A 19050-nucleotide genomic window follows, 5' to 3' on the forward strand; every position below is an offset into this window, starting at 1 on the left:
AATCAAAGAATTTTCCCCCGATTTCAATTTTGCCAGAACTCCTTGATGCCTTTAGGTAAAACAGTGTATCAATGTCAAGGGCAGTTGTTCTGATCTCACCTTAAGTCTGGAGAGCAACTCTTTTGTCAATGTTTGGACTAAGGCTGTAATGAAGTCAGAGGAGGAATGACCCTAGGCGAAACCCAAATTGAACACCAGTAACAAGATTTTTGCTGAGCACATGGTGCTTAAGTAGTAGTAGTGATGACTCCTTCCATCACACTTGTGATTTTAATGTAGAATAATGGGGTAGAAATTAGATGGGTTGGATGTGTCTTGTTCGGACAACCGGACATAGCTGGCAATTTTCCATGTGATCAGATCCATACCAGTGTTTTAATCACAATGGAACAGCTGGGATTAAAAGAGAGAAAACTACAAGGGCCGACCGCCATATCCGCAGGTCAATTTTCCGTGGTTTCCTATACCCGCAGCTTGCCTGAGCATATTATGGGGAATGTTCCAGAACCAGGGACCAGGTGGCTACTGGGAAGGTAAGTTTCCCATTTAAATCAACAGGTTTGTGACTATCCGCAGTTTCGGACTTCCGTGGTAGGTCTTGGTTTGGTGGTTGGGGGGGGGGGGGGAACGGACAAAGAGAAAAAAAATCTACAGTATATGCAAACCACACACAGAAATAACAGCATTTTAGAAACTGGTTTTCCTGACTGTAGTTGAAACATTTCAGCACTTTTGTCAACTAATAGCTTGCTTTCAGTAAAAAAAGATATTTAAAAATCATTTACCTTGCCAGGTAGATAACATTTAGAATGTAAGTATTCCACTACATAGAACCTGCCAGAATGGTCTTGCAAAACCATTTAATCATTTCATCATTTAAAACATGCAATTTCTAACAACTAATTGAATGATTCGAAAGCAATGTCGACCATTTCCAGGTTAAATAATTCAGACAACAGTTTTGAAATGTAGAAACTCAGCACACAAACAGGTTCATTGACATGCTTTGATAATTTTCCACTTTATAAAAAATAAGTACTACTACTGGAATGTTGTCAAGGCCCACTGACTTTCCAGTATATGGTACCTTGTGCTATTTCTTAATGTCACATGGATTGAATTAAAAATTGGTTTAATTGGCAACCTGAGAGGGATCATCCATTTGGCCTCGTCTTTTGCACTGCTTATATTAGACTCTCTCCCCCTCTCTACTGAAAAATATTTTCAGTATTTAAAATGTTTAAAAATAATTTAATAGGTTGATTATTTGGATGGGGCTGTAGTCATATTATATGGTGTAAAAGATATACAAAGATAATAGTGCATTATTTGAGACATCTATAGCATCACCACCCTTCTTTCTTAATGGCATGTGAAGCATGCAAACAAAAATAAAATATCACAAAAGGCAATGGTTAAAGAAAATTTCAAGATACAGAGAAATGAGGTTTAATATTCACGAAAATGAATTTCATGAAAATTGTTGTTGCACACCAATACCATTGACCATTTACATTAAAATTTGAAACCAAGAAACTAACTAACTACTGCAAAGGAGAGAAACCCCTTTTTAGAAAGCCATATTAATATGGATGAATAATTATGATTAGATTTTCTACAGTCAGTCATGGACATAGAGTCATACAACACGAAAACAGACCCTGCGGTCCAACTCATCTGTGCCGATCACTCATCCCAATCTGACATGGTCTTATTTGCCCATTGGCCAATATCTCTCTAAACCCTTTCTATTCATAAACCCAAACAGATTACTTTTAAATGCTGTATGGTGTGTCTGCAACATTTCCTCTGACAGGTCATTCCATATACACACCACCCTCTGCGTGAAAACGTTAACCCTCAGGTCTTTAAATCTTTCCCCTCATCTTAAACCTATGTCCTCTAGTTTTGGACTCCCTGCCCTCGGAAAAAGACCAAATCTATTCACCTTATCTATACTCATGCTTTTAATAACCATTATGACCCAAAGCTATAATAATTGAATTGTAAAATTTCTCGAGAAACAAGACATGAAAAACAATCAGGAATAAAGTATCAACAAATTTATCTATTTTGTCCAAACATTTTGCTTTCATGCCCAGGAGAATAAGTTATGTCAGGAAAATCAAATGTTTCGTTAAAAAAGATATACCATCGCGGTTGATTGCTGCATTGCTTTGTAGGGCTCCACCCCATGACCACCGATTGGACTTTTGCTTTATTCTTTGACTTCTCTCAATCGTGCGGCGTACAACTGCTTCATGTCGTTCCTTCAAGAGGAGGAGTTGCATTATCATGCATGAAGAAATTCACAGGTTAAATTTATGCAACATATTTCTAGTAAGAGACACTATTTTGTTAAAATCCAAATGATCTGCATTGATTATATATTCACAAATCCAATGGATCTACACAGCAAAACATTTAGAATAACGTTAATTATTCTGGAACTGATTTAGTTCACACCAAATGTCTCTATGACTCTATGAGAGAGAAAGAGACTACAGCACGGAAACAGACCCTTCGGTCCAACTCAACCATGCCGACCAGATATCCCAACCCAATTTAGTCCCACCTACCAGCACCTGGCCCATATCCCTCCAAAGCCTTTGTATTCATATACCCATCCAGATGCCTTTTAAATGTTGCAATCGCACCAACCTCTACCACTTCCTCTGGCAGCTCATTCCATACACGTATCACCCTGTGAGAGAAAATGTTGCCCCGTAGGTCTCTTTTATATCTTTCCCCTCTCACCCTAAACCTATGCCCTCTAGATCTGGACTGCCCCACACCAGGGAAGAGACTTTGTCTATTTATCCTGTCCATGCCCCTCATGATTTTATAAACCTCTATAAGGTCATCCCTCAGCCTCCGACACTCCAGAGAAAACAGCCCCAGCCTATTCATACTGGCCCTATAGCTCAAATGCTCCAGCCCTGGCAACATCCTTGTAAATCCTTTCTGAACCTTTCAAGTTTCACAACATCCTTCAGATAGGAAGGAGACCAGAACTGCACGCAATATGCCAACAGTGGCCTAACCAGTGTCCTGTACAACTGCAACATGACCTCCCAACTCTTGTACTCCATACTCTGACCAATAAAGGAAAGCATATCAAACACGTTCTTCACTATTCCAACTACCTGCGACTCCACTTTCAAGGAGTAAAGAACCTGCACTCCAAGGTCTCTCTGTTCAGCAACACTCCGGAGGACCTTTCCACTAAGTGTAGAAGTCCTGCTAAAATTCGCTTTCCCAAAATGCAGCACCTCGCATTTATCTTATTAAGCTTCATCTGCCACTTCTCAGTCCATTGGCCCATCGGATCAAGATCCTGGTGTAGTCTGAGGTAACCTTTTCCACTGTCCACTACACCTCCAATTTTGGTGTCATCTGCAAACTTACTAACTGTAAGTGTCATGCTCACATCCACATCATTTATATAAATGAGGAAACGTAGTGGACCCAGCGCCGATCCTTGTGGCACTCCACTTAATTATTCTGGAACTGATTTAGTCTGAAAAACAACCCTCCAACACCACCGTCTCTTATCTTCGAGCCAGTTCTGTATCCAAATGGCTAGTTTTCATGTGTATTCCATGAGATCTAACCTTGCTAACCAATCTTCCAAGGGTGAACCATGTCAAACGCCTTACTGAAGTCCATATACATCATGTCCACCACTCTGCCCTCAATCCTCTTTGTTAAGTCTTCAAAAAACTCAACCAAGTTTGTGAGACATGACTTCCCATGCACAAAAGCATGTTGATTATCCCTGATCAGCCCTTTTTTCAAATACATGTACATCCTGTCCCTCCGGATTCCCTCCAACAACTTGTCAACCATCAATGTCAGGCTCACTGGTCTATGGTTCCCTGGCTAGTCCGTACCACTTTCCTTAAAACAGTGACACGTTAGCCAACCTCCAGTCTTCTGGCACCTCACCTGTGACTATCAATGAGACAAATATCACAGCAAGGGGACCTTCAACCCTTGCTTCCCAGAGTTCTAAGGTACACTTGATCAGGTCATTGGGATTTATCCCCAGATGTGTTTCAAGATATCCAGCACTCCCTCCTCTATAATACGGACATTTTTCAAGATGTCACCATCTATTTCACTACTATCTACATCTTCCACAATTTTAAAACTAATAGAGTTATGGTCGATGGCCCCAAAGCGCTCCCACACTGACATCTCAGTCACCTGCCCTGCCTTACTTCCCAAGAATAGGTCAAGTTTTGCACCTTCTCTCGTAGGTACTTCCTCATACTGAAACAGAAAATTTTCTTGTACATGCTCAACAAATTCCTCTCTATCTAAACCCTTAACACTATGATAGTCCCAGTCTATGTTTGAAAAGTTAAAATCTCCTACTATAACCACCCTATTATTCTTAGATAGCTGAGATCTCGTTACAAGTTTGTCTCAATTTCCCTCTGACTATTAGGGGGTCTATAATACATTCCCAAAAAGGTGATCATCCCTTTCTTATTTCTTAGTTCCACCCAAATAACTTCCTGGATGTATTTCCAGGAACATCCTCCCTCAGTACAGCCATAATGCTATAAGTTATCAAAAACACCAGTGCCCCTCCTCTCTTACCTCCCTTTCTATCTTTCCTCTAGCACTTGTATCCTGGAACATTAAGCTGCCAATCCTGTCCATCCCTGAGCCATATTTCTGTCATTGCTATGATATCCCAGTCCCATGTTCCTAACCATGCCCAGAGTTCATCTGCCTTCCCTGTTAGGCCTCTTGCACAAAATAAATGCAGTTTAATTTATCAGTCCTACCTTGTCCTCTGCTTTGTCCCTGCCTGCCCTGACTGTTTGACTCGCTTTTTTTCACCAGTCTCAGATTGATCTCTTTCCTCACTATCTCACCTTGGAGCTCACATTACCTCTACTGCTAGAGGTTCACACTTAGATTATTACCACTTGCTAAGGTCCAAAAGCCAAGTACACTGACACGAAGTAAAAAAAAAGTTAGCTTCATATAAAACCAGAACACAAACCAAACAAATCAGCTTGGGTTTTAAAAGTTGAAAGATTGCAGATAGAACGAAAAAAGGAAATGCACACAACGTAAGATTTTGTTAATTTATTGCAGTCTTTCACAAAAATGTACCTTTTCTTCTTGAAGTCTTTGCTTCCGTTTTTCTTCTACAGCTGCACGTCGCCTTTCCTCTTTTAGTCTCTGTTCTTCAATTTTCTTCTTGCGCTCCTCAAGTTGTTTTTCATAATGTTGTCTTGCTTTTTCCTCTTTCTCAAGCAATAGTTGGTCCCTTGCAGCTAAATGAAAAATAATTATAACTGAAGCGCAACAATTTGCTTCAAAATGAAATGAAACAAAATCTGCAAGTCACAAGATCTTTCCTTATTGAAATATTGCAATATTGAAAAAAAGGAAACATTTAAAAGGAGTCCAGCAAATCTGAAATCCCAGTGGATAACCTGTCTAGTGTAGTTTTCAGTCATCAAATAGCATGCATCCTAGAAAGCAAGCATTACATGATCATTTTTTCAGTATGTGTTAATCAGAAATTTATAGCGTGGATTGTTTGTACATATTAGATGATGATGAGGGCATATAAAAAAAGAGACAGTAGATTAATAATGGGGGACTTCAATCAATGTACAATGGAAAAGTTACATTAGCAAAAGGTAGAACACGTGACATATTCAGACATTACATTTGGGACAGTTTTCTGGAACAAAATGTTATTGATCTAACCGGGGATCAGGGTATTTTGGATCTGGTGATGTGCAATGGGGCAAACTTAAATCAGGTCAAAGTAAAAGATCCCCTAGGAAGCAGTGACCATAACATGGCAGAATTCAGTTTGAGGGGGAAGAACTGGTGTTGAAAACAAATGCTCTACAGGTAATTACAAAGAAAGGAGGGCAGAGTTCGCTGAAGTAGACAACGAAGGGTCCACTTAAGGTGCAGTGGCAGTGGCTTGAAGCCATGGACCAAGAGGTATGGGTTCAAGCTCCACCTGTGTCATAGAGTCTGAACAGGCTAGATTAAAAAATGACAATTAAAAGGAGTTTATTGCAAGTATTGTTGAGGAAAAATAGCAGATATTTTAAGAAAACAGTTTGTGGCTTTTAGGAAAGATATAAGTAAGTGAGAAAGAAAGATTCTCGAAGTGGGATAAATCACCTCACCATTAACCAGGGAATTTAAGGAGAGTATCAATTTTTTATTAAAAGTACAATGTGGTAATGACAAATGGAAAGATAGAGAATTGGGGAAATAAACTTTGAAGGTAACTTGCTATTCATCTTAATATTTCTTGCAAGAGCTTTTTTAAATACATAAAAATGAAGAGAGGCCAAAGTTAAAGAGATCTCTTGAAGAATGAGACTGGAGAAATAACAGGGAAACAGGAAAATGGCTATAGTATTGAATATAATAAATTTAAAATAGTGAGTGGAATTCCTTACCACAGGTGACGGTAGCTGCATGACCATTAAGTATATTCAGGCTAAGACCGAAATTTTGAATCATTAAGGGAAGCCAGGAAGTGGAATTGATGATCAGATCATTCATGATCTCACTGAATGGCAGAGCAGACTTCTATGGCCTGAATGGCCTACTTCTACTCCTACATCCAAATGGTGTCATTATGCAGACAGCTTCCATTTAGGTGCATGCAGAGAGAAACACTTTAAATTCAGTACCCTTGTGTTGCACCATAAGTTTATGTAGTGTGGTGGGTTAGCTCAGTTGGCTAGACAGCTGGTTTGCAATGCCAATCGATGCCGAACATGTTGGTTTAATTACCTCATTGGGTGAGTTTACTATAAAGCGCTTCCTTCCTCAACCTTTCCCATTGCCTGAGGGGTGGTAATCTGCAGGTTAAACTGCGACCAGCCACCTAACAAGAGAGAAGCTCTATGGTCTTCTGGGACTATGGCTTACTTTTAAGTAGTTAAAATTCTCACTAGAAATTGTCCTGGACAATTTTCCCTCTCTTGGAAGGAGAATATTCTACTAAGTCATAGCTGGATATGAGAATACTAATTACTGCTAAGAGATACGTTGTCAAAACTTTCTATCTTATACTCATTGAGACAATTTAAAAGATGATCAATAAAGGGAAAGCAGGATTTATGATAATGAGAGAAGTGCTGATTGGTTGGCAAGTGGGCTGTGGTAGGTAGAGGCAGTTCCACAGAGAACTTGAAGACTGACAGCTAACTGTCAGGCTCTCTGCAAATTTTAAGTCCATTTTAAATTTCAAAACAGTTCTTCTAAATTGCCCTGAGTGAAAGATGAAATATTTCAACCAAATAGGTCTTTTTCAGTAATACCTCAAGTCTGGACTACCAAACTATTTAAATAATTATTCGTGAAGAAACAAATTCTAATGCTTCTTGTATTACAATGCTTCTGAATTCATCAAGACCTGCATTCTGCAATTGTATTTGAAAGTAATTTTCACTTAAACAAGATAGAACAACAGCATTCTTAAAGTGAAAAATTACTACTGATCCCATCATATCAAAACACGTGGAATTATTTAATCCTCAATGCCATTAAAAATTGCTATAGTCACTGAATCAAAGTTCTTAGGATAACCCAAGAAATATTTTCTGAAAAATAAAGCATAGCAATAAGCCTTAAGAACAATACAATTTGGCCCATTGTGACTGCATGAATATTATTAATGACTGAAAGCTTTTTTGTGAAAACAAAAATAGGTAATATTTCTTGCAGGTGGGAAAAAATATTTTTTGCTTCAAATTAGACAATTTAAAATAGTGGGGTAATCTCATCATCTTTAATGTTTTAAGCACTGATCCCAATTTCTGTCCAAAAAACTGAACTAGAAGAACTTAGTTCATAATGGCAATGAGACAAAAGGGCATACAACATTATTCACACAAAAATTTGATAGCAACTTCAGCTAAGTGCAAATGAGCAAGATGAACGTTTAGTAATTGCTGTTTTGAATGTCACTCCTCCATGACTGAAGTGTATAACCATCACATCAATGGACTTTCCACTGATGTCAGTTAAAAAGCATGCAGTCCACAGATTACTCGATAGAAACACTGAGTAAGTGGCAAATTAGATGCATGGCAAATTCTATTAAGTCTTTTTCAGGTTTAAATAGAGTCAGATTCTGAAAGAGAATAATCAATATGTTAACATTGTTAACTTGTCAAACAGGAAATGGTCTGGTTGCCACACAGTTACCTGCCATTAAATCAACTGTCTTCAGCTGATTTAATTGTTGTTAATTACTATAGCAGGAAGCTAAACAGCTAGTGACTCATCAAAAGCTCTATATAAAGAGATAGAGACATGGAGTGAGCAGCAGTATATCCCGTGGATGTTGTCAATGGCAAACAATAATGTATGCGGAATAGTTTGTGTGGAGGTTTTGGGTTTGGAATTGCTATCTAGTGAATTCCCATTGCACTCTCCATTGCAAAATCTGGGGTGGTTGTAGGCTTGACCGAACTAATCTCCAATTGCACGCAAGTTTTAAAAGATGATTTGTAGCTGAGGGTGAGGTTCTGAATGCAAGTTTGCTCATTGAGCTGGAAGGTTAGTTCTCAGACGTTTCGCTACCATATTCGGTATCATCAGTGAGCCTCTGGTGAAGCACTGCTGTTAGTGACCTGCTTTCTATTTAGTGTTTTAGGTTGTCCTGGGGTGGTGACATCATATTAGGTAATGTCACTTCTGTGGTGATTTCTAGAACTGGAAATTCGAACTGGAACTCCATCAATAAACACACTGACTTTTACTGAGGGTGGTAAATGGGGTAAAAGAACAGGAAATGACATCACCACCCTAGGGTAACCTAAACACAAATTGAAAGCAGGTCACTAATACCAGTGCTTTACCGATGAGGTTACCTAATGTGGCGACAAAACTTCTGAAAACCAACCTTCCAGCTCAGTGAGCAAACTTACATCCAAAGTCTCCAATTGCATTATAACTGGGATCACAATGTTAAGGTGCAAAATCATTTGGGATGGTGGCTGTGATGCTGGTAGGATTCAGTGAAATTTCTCCCAGCATTTTTTTTTGCCAATTCTCTTCAGTCAGAATCCTCTGGTTACAAGCCATTAATGCCGTCAGAAACAGTTTCTCCCTATTGAACCTTATCTGATCTTTATTGTCCCCCCTTTCCTCATCTAACTTATTGAATAAAGGAGCTTGAGCTGAAATTACATAGTTTTAGTGTGGAGATTAAATTTCTGAAGTGCAGGTTCATAACTCCTTGAAAGTGGAGTCACAGGTAAATTGGAATAATAGATTAGATTCAAGATTAGATTCCCTACAGCGTAGAAACAGGCCCTTCAGCCCGACCAGTCCACACCGACCCTCTGAAGAGTAACCCACCCAGACCTATTTCCCTCTGACTAATGCACCTAACACTATGGGCGATTTAGTATGGCCAATTCACCTAACTTGCACATCTTTAGACTGTGGGAGGAAACCAGAGCACCCGGAGGAAACCCACACAGACATTGGGAGAATGTCTGTGTGGAGTTTGCACAGTCACCCGAGGCTGGAATTGAACCTGGGGCCCCGGTGCTGTGAGGCAGCAGTGCTAACCACTGAGCCACCATGCCACCCCAATGGGAACAGAGTCACAGGAAAGTAGGTATTCGGTATGCTTTCCTTTATTGGTCAGTACATTGGGTATAGTAGCAGGGAGTCATTTTGCAGCTGTACAGGTTGTTGGTTAGTCCACTTTTGGAATACCGCATGCAATTCTGGTCTCCTCCTATAGGAAGAATACTGTGAAACTTGAAAGGGTTCAGAAAAGATTTACAAGAATGTTGTCAGAATTGGATGGTTTGAACTATAGGGAGAGGCTAAATAGACCGGGGCTATTTTCACTGGAGCGTTAGAGACTGAGGGGTGATTTTAAAAAGGTTTATAAAATCATGAGGGCATGAATAGGATAAAAAGACAAGGTCTTTTGCCCGGTGGGGGAAGTCCAATGCAAGAAGTCATAGGTTTTTCCCCTCAAACCTAACAGGCAACTTTTTTTTAAAAAATGCAGGGTGTGGAATGAGCTGCCAGAGGAAGTGGAAGTGGCTGGTACATTTACAACATTTAAAAAGCAAATGAATGGGTATATAAAGAGGAAGGGTTTAGAGGGATATGAGTCAAATGGGACTGGATGAATTTAGGATATCTGGTCAGCATGGACAAATTGAACCAAAGGGTCTGTTTCCATGCTGTACAACTCTATAATTCTATGTCACCAGTTGTACACACTTGTGCTCAAGCTGCATCATGGTGACTCAAACTGCTATGAGGCAGAGGGTACATGGAAGGCATGTTCAGAAGTTGTCAGACAGTAGGCCAGGGGTATGGAGAGAAAGGGAATGGGTGGCCACCATGCTAGGAATATTATAGACAAGGCAGATGAGTTAAGGTTGTGGACCTGCAATGTTGCTGCCATCGCAGAGACATGATTGGAGGTAGTACAGGTTTGCCAACTCAATATCCTAGAGTACACGATCTTCAGGAGGACAGATGAAGATGTAAGAGAAGGTAGTGTTGCATTAAGGAGTCAGTTACAGCAGTAAGGAGAGAGTAGCTACAAAGTTGTCAAATAAGACTTAATGGGTAGAGTTTAGGAATACAAAAAACGGACCCCCAAACAGTGGCCATTTGAGGAGCAGATATGTAGACAATTCACTAATGTAAAACTCCCCCAAAATTAATTGGGATAAGCATCGTATTAAGGGTTTAAGAGGATAGGTATCTTGAAATGGATTCAGAGCAAGTTTTTAATATCAAAAATTTATATAGTCCTACAAAGCATAGTGCGCTTATGTATAGGACTTCCCCCACCAGGGAACAAAGCTGGATAAGTGTTAGAGGGGAGTTGGGAGCATTTTAGTGACAGCAAATACAATTCAATAATTTTGTTAATGGAAAGAAAAACATGGTCTGCAAATAAAAAGGGTTTTGGTTGGGGAGGGAACTCACTGGTGTGGGAGTGGCAGTTTTATCAAACATACAGCAGGATCTGATCAAAATAGACCAGGAACAGGAACTTGAGGATCAATCCACAGTAGAATAGTGGATGCTGTTAGTGAAAAGGAATTCAAGAGAATACAGATCCAACATATTCCTTTTAGGATGAAATATAGAAGCAACAAGCCCAGCAAAACCTGGATTCAGATCGGATTTAAAAAGGAAAAGACAGGCATATATAAGATACAGAGGAAGCAAGCCAACAGAGGTCCCAGAGTATAGAATGTGCAGGGAAAAATTAAGAAAACTATCAGTAGAGCAAACAGACATGAAAAAACACTAGCAAGCAACATTAGGAAGAATCCCCAGATATTCTATTGGCATATCAAGGGTAAAAATGATCAGGGAAAGAGTACGGCCCATTAGAGTCCAAGGGGGCGAATCGGTTGAGCTAATTAATCTACATGGAATCTAGAGTAACTTGGCAAGATGGATCCAAAGTGGCTTAATGGCCGGAGACAGAGCATAGTGATAAAAGGATATTTGTGTGACTGGAGATCAATGTCCTATGGCATACCACAGGGATCAGTTTGGGTCCCTGAGTGAGTGAGTGAGTGACATGAACACTGGATGGCTGGTGAGGAAGTAGCAGATTACAGAAGGATATAAATGGATTGGTCAGATAGAATTTAATCCTGATAAGTGGGAGGTGATGCACTTTAGAGGAAGCAACAAGACAAGGGAGTAGTCAATGGCAGTACAGCATGAAGCTTAAAAGAACAGAGGGATCTTGGGATACTTAGAGTCAGATGTACAGCATAGAAACAGACATAGAACATAGAACATAGAACATAGAACAATACAGCACAGAACAGGCCCTTCGGCCCACGATGTTGTGCCGAACTTCTATCCTAGATTAAGCACCCATCCATGTACCTATCCAAATGCCGCTTAAAGGTCGCCAATGAATCTGACTCTACCACTCCCACGGGCAGCGCATTCCATGCCCCCACCACTCTCTGGGTGAAGAACCCACCCCTGACATCTCCCCTATACCTTCCACCCTTCACCTTAAATTTATGTCCCCTTGTAACACTCTGTTGTACCCGGGGAAAAAGTTTCTGACTGTCTACTCTATCTATTCCTCTGATCATCTTATAAACCTCTATCAAGTCACCCCTCATCCTTCGCCGTTCCAACGAGAAAAGGCCGAGAACTCTCAACCTATCCTCGTATGACCTACTCTCCATTCCAGGCAACATCCTGGTAAATCTTCTCTGCACCCTCTCCAAAGCTTCCACATCTTTCCTAAAGTGAGGCGACCAGAACTGCACACAGTACTCCAAATGTGGCCTAACCAAAGTCCTGTACAGCTGCAACATCACCTCACGACTCTTGAATTCAATCCCTCTGCTAATGAACGATAATACTCCATAGGCCTTCTTACAAACTCTATCCACCTGAGTGGCAACCTTCAAAGATCTATGTACATAGACCCCAAGATCCCTCTGTTCCTCCACCTGACCAAGAACCCTACCATTAACCCTGTATTCCGCATTCTTATTTGTTCTTCCAAAATGGACAACTTCACACTTGGCAGGGTTGAACTCCATCTGCCACTCCTCAGCCCAGCTCTGCATCATATCTAAGTCCCTCTGCAGCCAACAACAGCCCTCCTCACTGTCCACAACTCCACCTATCTTTGTATCATCTGCAAATTTACTGACCCACCCTTCGACTCCCTCATCTAAGTCATTAATAAAAATTACAAACAGCAGAGGACCCAGAACTGATCCCTGCGGAACTCCACTTGTAACTGGACTCCATGCTGAATATTTACCATCTACCACCACTCTCTGACTTCGACCGGTTAGCCAGTTTTCTATCCAATTGGCCAAATTTCCCTCTATCCCATGCCTCCTGACTTTCCGCATAAGCCTACCATGGGGAACCTTATCAAATGCCTTACTAAAATCCATGTACACTACATCCACTGCTCTACCCTCATCCACATGCTTGGTCACCTCCTCGAAGAATTCAATAAGACTTGTAAGGCAAGACCTACCCTTCACAAATCCGTGCTGGCTGTCCCTAATCAAGCAGTGCCGTTCCAGATACTCGTAAATCCTATCCCTCAGTACCCTTTCCATTACTTTGCCTACCACAGAAGTAAGACTAACTGGCCTGTAATTCCCGGGGTTATCCCTATTCCCTTTTTTGAACAGGGGCACAACATTCGCTACTCTCCAGTCCCCTGGTACCACCCCCGTTGCCAGTGAAGACGAGAAGATCATTGCCAACGGTACTGCAATTTCCTCTCTTGCTTCCCACATAATCCTAGGATATATCCCGTCAGGCCCGGGGGACTTGTCTATCCTCAAGTTGTTCAAAATGTCCAACACATCTTCCTTCCTAACAGATATCTCTTCTAGCTTATCAGTCCGTTTCACACTCTCCTCTTCAACAATACAGTCCCTCTCGTTCGTAAATACTGAAGAGAAGTACTTGTTCAAGACCTCTCCTATCTCTTCCGACTCAATACACAGTCTCCCACCACTGTCCTTGATCGGACCTACCCTCGTTCTCGTCATTCTCAGGTTTCTCACATACGCATAGAATGCCTTGGGGTTATCCCTTCGGTCCAACCTGTCCATGCCGACCAGATATCCCAACTCAATCTAGTCCCACCTGCTAGCACCCAGCCCATATCTCTTCAAACCCTTCCGATTCATATACCCATCCAAATGCCTCTTAAAATGTTGCAATCGTACCAGCCTCTACTACTTCCTCTGGCAGCTCATTCCATACACATACCACCCTCTGTATGAAAACGTTACCCCTTTAGGTCTTTTATATCTTTCCCCTCACCCTAAACCTATGCCCTCTAATTCTGGACTCCCCGACCCCAGGGAAAAGACTTGTCCATGCCCCTCAATTTTGTAAACCTCCATTAGGTCACCCCTCAGCCTCCGACACTCCAGGGAAAACAGCCCCAGTCTATTTAACCTCTCCCTATAGCTCAAATCCTCCAACCCTGGCGACATCCTTCTAAGTCTTTTCTGAATCCTTTCAAGTTTCATAACATCTTTCCCATAGGAAGGAGACCAGAATTGCATGCAATATTCCAACAGTGGCCTAACCAATGTCCTGTACAGCCGCAACATGACCTCCCAACTCAATACTCTGACCAATAAAGGAAAGCATACCAAACACCTTCTTCACTATCCTATCTACCTGTGACTCCACTTTCAAGGAGCTATGAACCTGCATTCCAAGGTCTTTGTTCAGCAACACTCCCTAGGATCTCACCATTGAGTGTATAAGTCCTGCTAAGATTTGCTTTCCCAAAATGTAGCACCTCTTATTTATCTGAATTAAACTCCATCTTCACATGGTGGCACAGTGGTTAGCACTGCTACCTCACAGCGCCAGAGACCCAGGTTCAATTCCTGCCTCAGGCGACTGACTGGAGTTTGCACGTTCTCCCAGTGTCTGCGTGGGTTTCTTCTGGGTGCTCCAGTTTCCTCCCACAGTCCAAGAATGTGCAGGTTAGGTGAATTGACCATGCTAAATTGCCTGTAGTGTTAGGGGCAGGGGTAAATGTAGGGGAACGGTGGGTTGCGCTTCGGTGGGTCAGTGTGGACTTGTTGGGCCGAGGGGCCTGTTTCCACAATCTAATCTAAAATCTTGACGACAGTTCCCTGAAAAGGACAGGATAGGTTCATAGTGTCTTTAAGAAGGCACGTGAATGAGTATGTAAAGGCATGTAAAGTATGTGCATGAGTATGATATCATTCTCTACTAACAGCCAAGTGCTGGAAAATGGAACTAGTATAGATTTAATGCAGTTGTAATATTATAGACTCAAATGGGCCAAAGAGCCTCTTCTGTACTATATGACTCTGGCTGCAAGATGAGCAAGATTGTGAACTAAAAACCATTTAAATTGGCATTTCATAATAAAAGACAAAAATAATTGGTCAGGCAGCACTCTAAAAAGGGACAAGATCAGCATTAATAAGACAGGATCTCAGACAGAAGGACCAAGACATAGAATCAAGTTTGGATGGAGCTTAAAAAAAAGCAATAAACCATTAATGGTGCTTATTTATACTCTGAAAATACAGTGGTAAATGTTGGACATGGTATCAATCAGAACTTGAAATGCAGATAATGTAGGTAGTACAGTAATAATACAGCCTGAATTAACCAAATTAGTACCAATACAACGGAGGTTGAATTTTTGTCTACAAGATGGACTTCTGGAGCAGTCCAGCCGAACAGGGATTGAGCTATTTTGGTTTTGTCTTGTGTAATAAGAAAGGACTCATTGATAACTTTATTGTCATAAGCCTTTGGAAAATAATGACTGCAATATAATTAGTATTCAAACCTTTTTGGCCCATTCTGAAATGAGTGTCTTGAATCTGAAGGAAGGAAATGAAACTAGATTTATTTTAATTTTTTAAATTTTATGCTGTCCCTGGTCTCCTTAGATGTCCATGGCTGCTTTTTTTGTGGAAGTAGAGCTTTTCCTTTTCATAGGTACAAACTGCTTTTGAGCAGCATTAAATCTTTCTTTTAACATCCTCCATTGTTCCTTGGTTGTTTTACCCATTAGTAGAGCTTCCGAGTTTACTATGGAAAGTTTCTATCTCATCCCACTAAAGTCTGCCTTACTTAAATCCAAAATTCTAATATCTGATCTTTGAGTTTCATTTCTGTCAGGAATAAACAAACAAACAAACAATCAGGTTATGATGTGTATTTGACAAATGCTCGAACAACTAGGTCTTTAAGGACAGCTGTACAAAATCCCATGCAAGGACTGCACAAAACACTACATAGGACAAACAGGAAGACAGCTAACGATCCGCATCCATGAACACCAACTAGCCACGAAACGACACGACCATATATCCTTAGTAGCCACACACGCAGATGACAAGCAACATGAATTCGACTGGGACAACACTACTATTATAGGACAAGCCAAACAAACAGAACAGCCAGGGAATTCCTAGAGGCATGGCACTCATCCACAGATTCAATCAATAAGCACATCGATCTGGACCCACTATACCGACCACTGCAGCGGACAGCTGGAACTCACAACCGGAAGCGGTAGATTCAAACCACTACAAATGCTGGAGGAAAGATCATAGAAGCACTTCACAGGAGGCTCCCAAGCACTGAGGATGTCACCTAGACAGGGGACGAAACGTCTGCAACACAAATTCCCAGCTCGGCGAACAGAACCACAACAACGAGCACCCGAGCTACAAATCTTCTCACAAACTTTGAATATGCTGCCTTCTTTTTCTTAATCAAACCTTCAATTTCTTTAGACATTAGGCATTCTCTACACCTAGCAGCCTTTCTTTTCATCCGAACAAGAATATACTGTCACTAGACTCTTCTCATTTCTGAAGGCTTCTTATTTTCCAGCAGTCCTTTTACCTGTGAACATCTGCGCCCAGTCAACTTTTGAAAGTTCTTGCCTAAAGCTGGCAAAATTAGCCTTCCTCCAATTTAGAACTTCAAACTTTTAGATCTGGTCTATCCTTTTCCATCACTATTTTAAAACTAATAGAATTATGGTCACTGACCCCAAAGTGCTCGCCCAGTAACATCCCAATCACCTGCCCTGCCTTATTTCCCAAGAGTAGGTCAAGTTTTGCACCTTCTCTGGTAGGTACATCCACATACTGAAACAGAAAATTGTCTTGTACACACTTCAATTCCTCTCCACCCAAACCCTCAACCCTGTGGCAGTCCCAGTCTATGTTTTGAAAGTTAAAATTCCCTACCATAACTACCCTATTATTCTTAGAGAATTCGGAGATCTCCTAATGAATCTATTTCTCAATTTCCCTCTGACTATTAGGGGGTCTATAATACAATCAACACCCCAGCAACTTCAGTTCCACACAAATAACTTCCCTGGATGTATTTCCAAGAATATCCTCTCTCAGGACAGCTGTAATGCTATCCCTTATCAGAAATGCTACTCTTTCCCCCCCCCCCCCCCCCACCTCCTCCTCTCCTCTCTTGCCTCCCTTTCTGTCCTTCCTGTTGCATTTGTATCCTGGAACATCAAGCTGCCAGTCCTGTCCATCTCTGAGCCATGTTTCTGTAATTGCTATGATATCCCAGTCCCATGTTCCTAACCATGCCTGAAGTTCAGCTGCCTTCCCTGTTAGGCCTCTTGTATTGAAATAAATGTAATTTAATTTATCAGTTCTACTTATTCTCTGCTTGGTCCCATACAGTTTGACTTGTTTCTTTTCTCGACTGTACCAGTCTCAGATTGATCTCTTTCCGAATTATCTCCCTGGATCCCACCAAACCCCTCCACGCCACCCCCCATCTTAATATTTTAAATCCCCAAGTAGCTCTAGCAAATCGCCCTGCCAATCTATTAGTACCCTTCCAATTCAGTGCAATTCATCCTTCTTGAACAGGTCACTTCTACCCCACAAGAGATTCCAAGGATTCAAAAACGTGAATCTTCTCCTATAAACCAGCTCCTCACCCATGCATTAATCTGCTCTATCCTCCTATTCCTACACTCACTAGCTCACAGCACCAGGAGTAGTCCAGATATCACTGCTCTCAAGGACCTCCCTTTTAAATTCACACCTAAATCTCTATATTCTCCCTTCAGAATATCAACCTTTTCCATTCCTGTGTCATTGGTGCCAATGACCTCCTGCTGGTCTCTCTCCCCCTTGAGAACATTCTGCACAGTCTCAGACATCCTTGATCCTGGCACCAGGAAGGTAACACACCATTCAGATTTTTCACTGTTGGCCCCTGATGAAGGGCTTTTGCCCAAAACGTCGATTTCGAAGCTACTTGGATGCTGCCTGAACTGCTGTGCTCTTCCAGCACCACTAATCCACAGAAACCTCTGTCAGTGCCTCGGACGAAAGAGTCCCCTAACACAACTGATCTCTTGGAACCCAACATACTCTTCATTGCATTAGAGCCAGTCTTTATACTAGAAACTTGGCTGTTCTTGCTACATGCCCCTGAGAATCCATTGCCCCCTACATTTTCCAAAATAGCATACTTGTCTGAAATGGGGATAGCCACAGAAGACTCCTGCACTATTTGCCTACCTCTCTTACCTTTCCTGTTGTTAACCCATCTACGCGAGTATCTGCTACAATTTTTCCCTTCCTGTAAGTGCCATCCATCACATCCCCTTGCTCTTGTAAATTCCTCACTGCCTCTAACTCTGTCTAACAGATCACTTCGATCTGGTAGGATTTGCAATCAACGGCATTTATTGCAGATATAATCCTCAGTAACAAGTTCTCAATCCTAAGTTCCCACATCCGACATGCTCAATAATGCACTTAAGTTTATCAATGATTAATCCCAGGTTAAACAGCCTATAGCTTCCTGTCTTACACCTCCCTCTTCTTAAACAGAGGTGTTATATTAGTTATTTTCCAGTCATCTGGCACTCTTCCAGACTTGTGACTCCTGAAAGATCACCAATTCATCTACAATTTCCTCAGCTATCTCCTTCAAAGCTCCATGACATAGTTCATCTGGTTCAGGAGATTTGCCCACCTTCAGAACCCTCAGCCTCATTTTCTGCTAGTCTCTACATTCCCCTCTGACTCGACCCTCAAAGTTTTGGTTTGCTGCTGGTGTCTGCCACTGTGAAAACTGATGCAAAGTACCAATTTAATTCATCCACCATTTTTTTTGTTCTCCATTATTAATTCTCCAACGTTGTTTTCCAACAGTCCAGTATTCACCCTCGCCTCTCTCTTACCTTTGATCTATCTACAAAACATTCTTGCGATTTTAATATTTCTGGTTAGCTTACACTCATTTCACCTTCTCCCCTCATTCCTTTTTTAGATATTGTCTGCTGGTTTTTAAAAAGGGGTCACAGTCCTCTGGCTTCCCACTAATCTTCACCACTGTGATTTTTCTTTTGCTTCTCATGATGTCCCTGACTTGCTATGTCAGCCATGGCTACTTTGTTCTCCTCTTAGTACCTTTATTCTTCCTTGGGATGAATTTCTGCTGTGCTTTGCGAATTCTCCCAGAAACTCCTGC

The 19050-nt window shown here is 41.3% G+C and overlaps 1 protein-coding gene across 6 annotated transcripts in view; it reads right to left on the bottom strand.

Annotated features, from left to right (window-relative positions):
* Nucleotides 1-19050, bottom strand: part of map7b (microtubule-associated protein 7b) — a 147789-nt gene that overhangs the window by 49184 nt on the left and 79555 nt on the right. For all 6 annotated transcript variants that reach the window (XM_072554334.1, XM_072554349.1, XM_072554362.1 and 3 more), the window contains 2 exons: nt 5134-5297; nt 2153-2270 (listed from right to left, as the gene is read on the bottom strand). In XM_072554334.1, the coding sequence (XP_072410435.1) occupies nt 2153-2270; nt 5134-5297 (282 nt within the window). The remainder of the gene's footprint in view (nt 1-2152; nt 2271-5133; nt 5298-19050) is intronic.

This window comes from Chiloscyllium punctatum, chromosome 3 (assembly GCF_047496795.1).
Source record: "Chiloscyllium punctatum isolate Juve2018m chromosome 3, sChiPun1.3, whole genome shotgun sequence".
Lineage (NCBI taxonomy): Eukaryota > Metazoa > Chordata > Chondrichthyes > Orectolobiformes > Hemiscylliidae > Chiloscyllium > Chiloscyllium punctatum.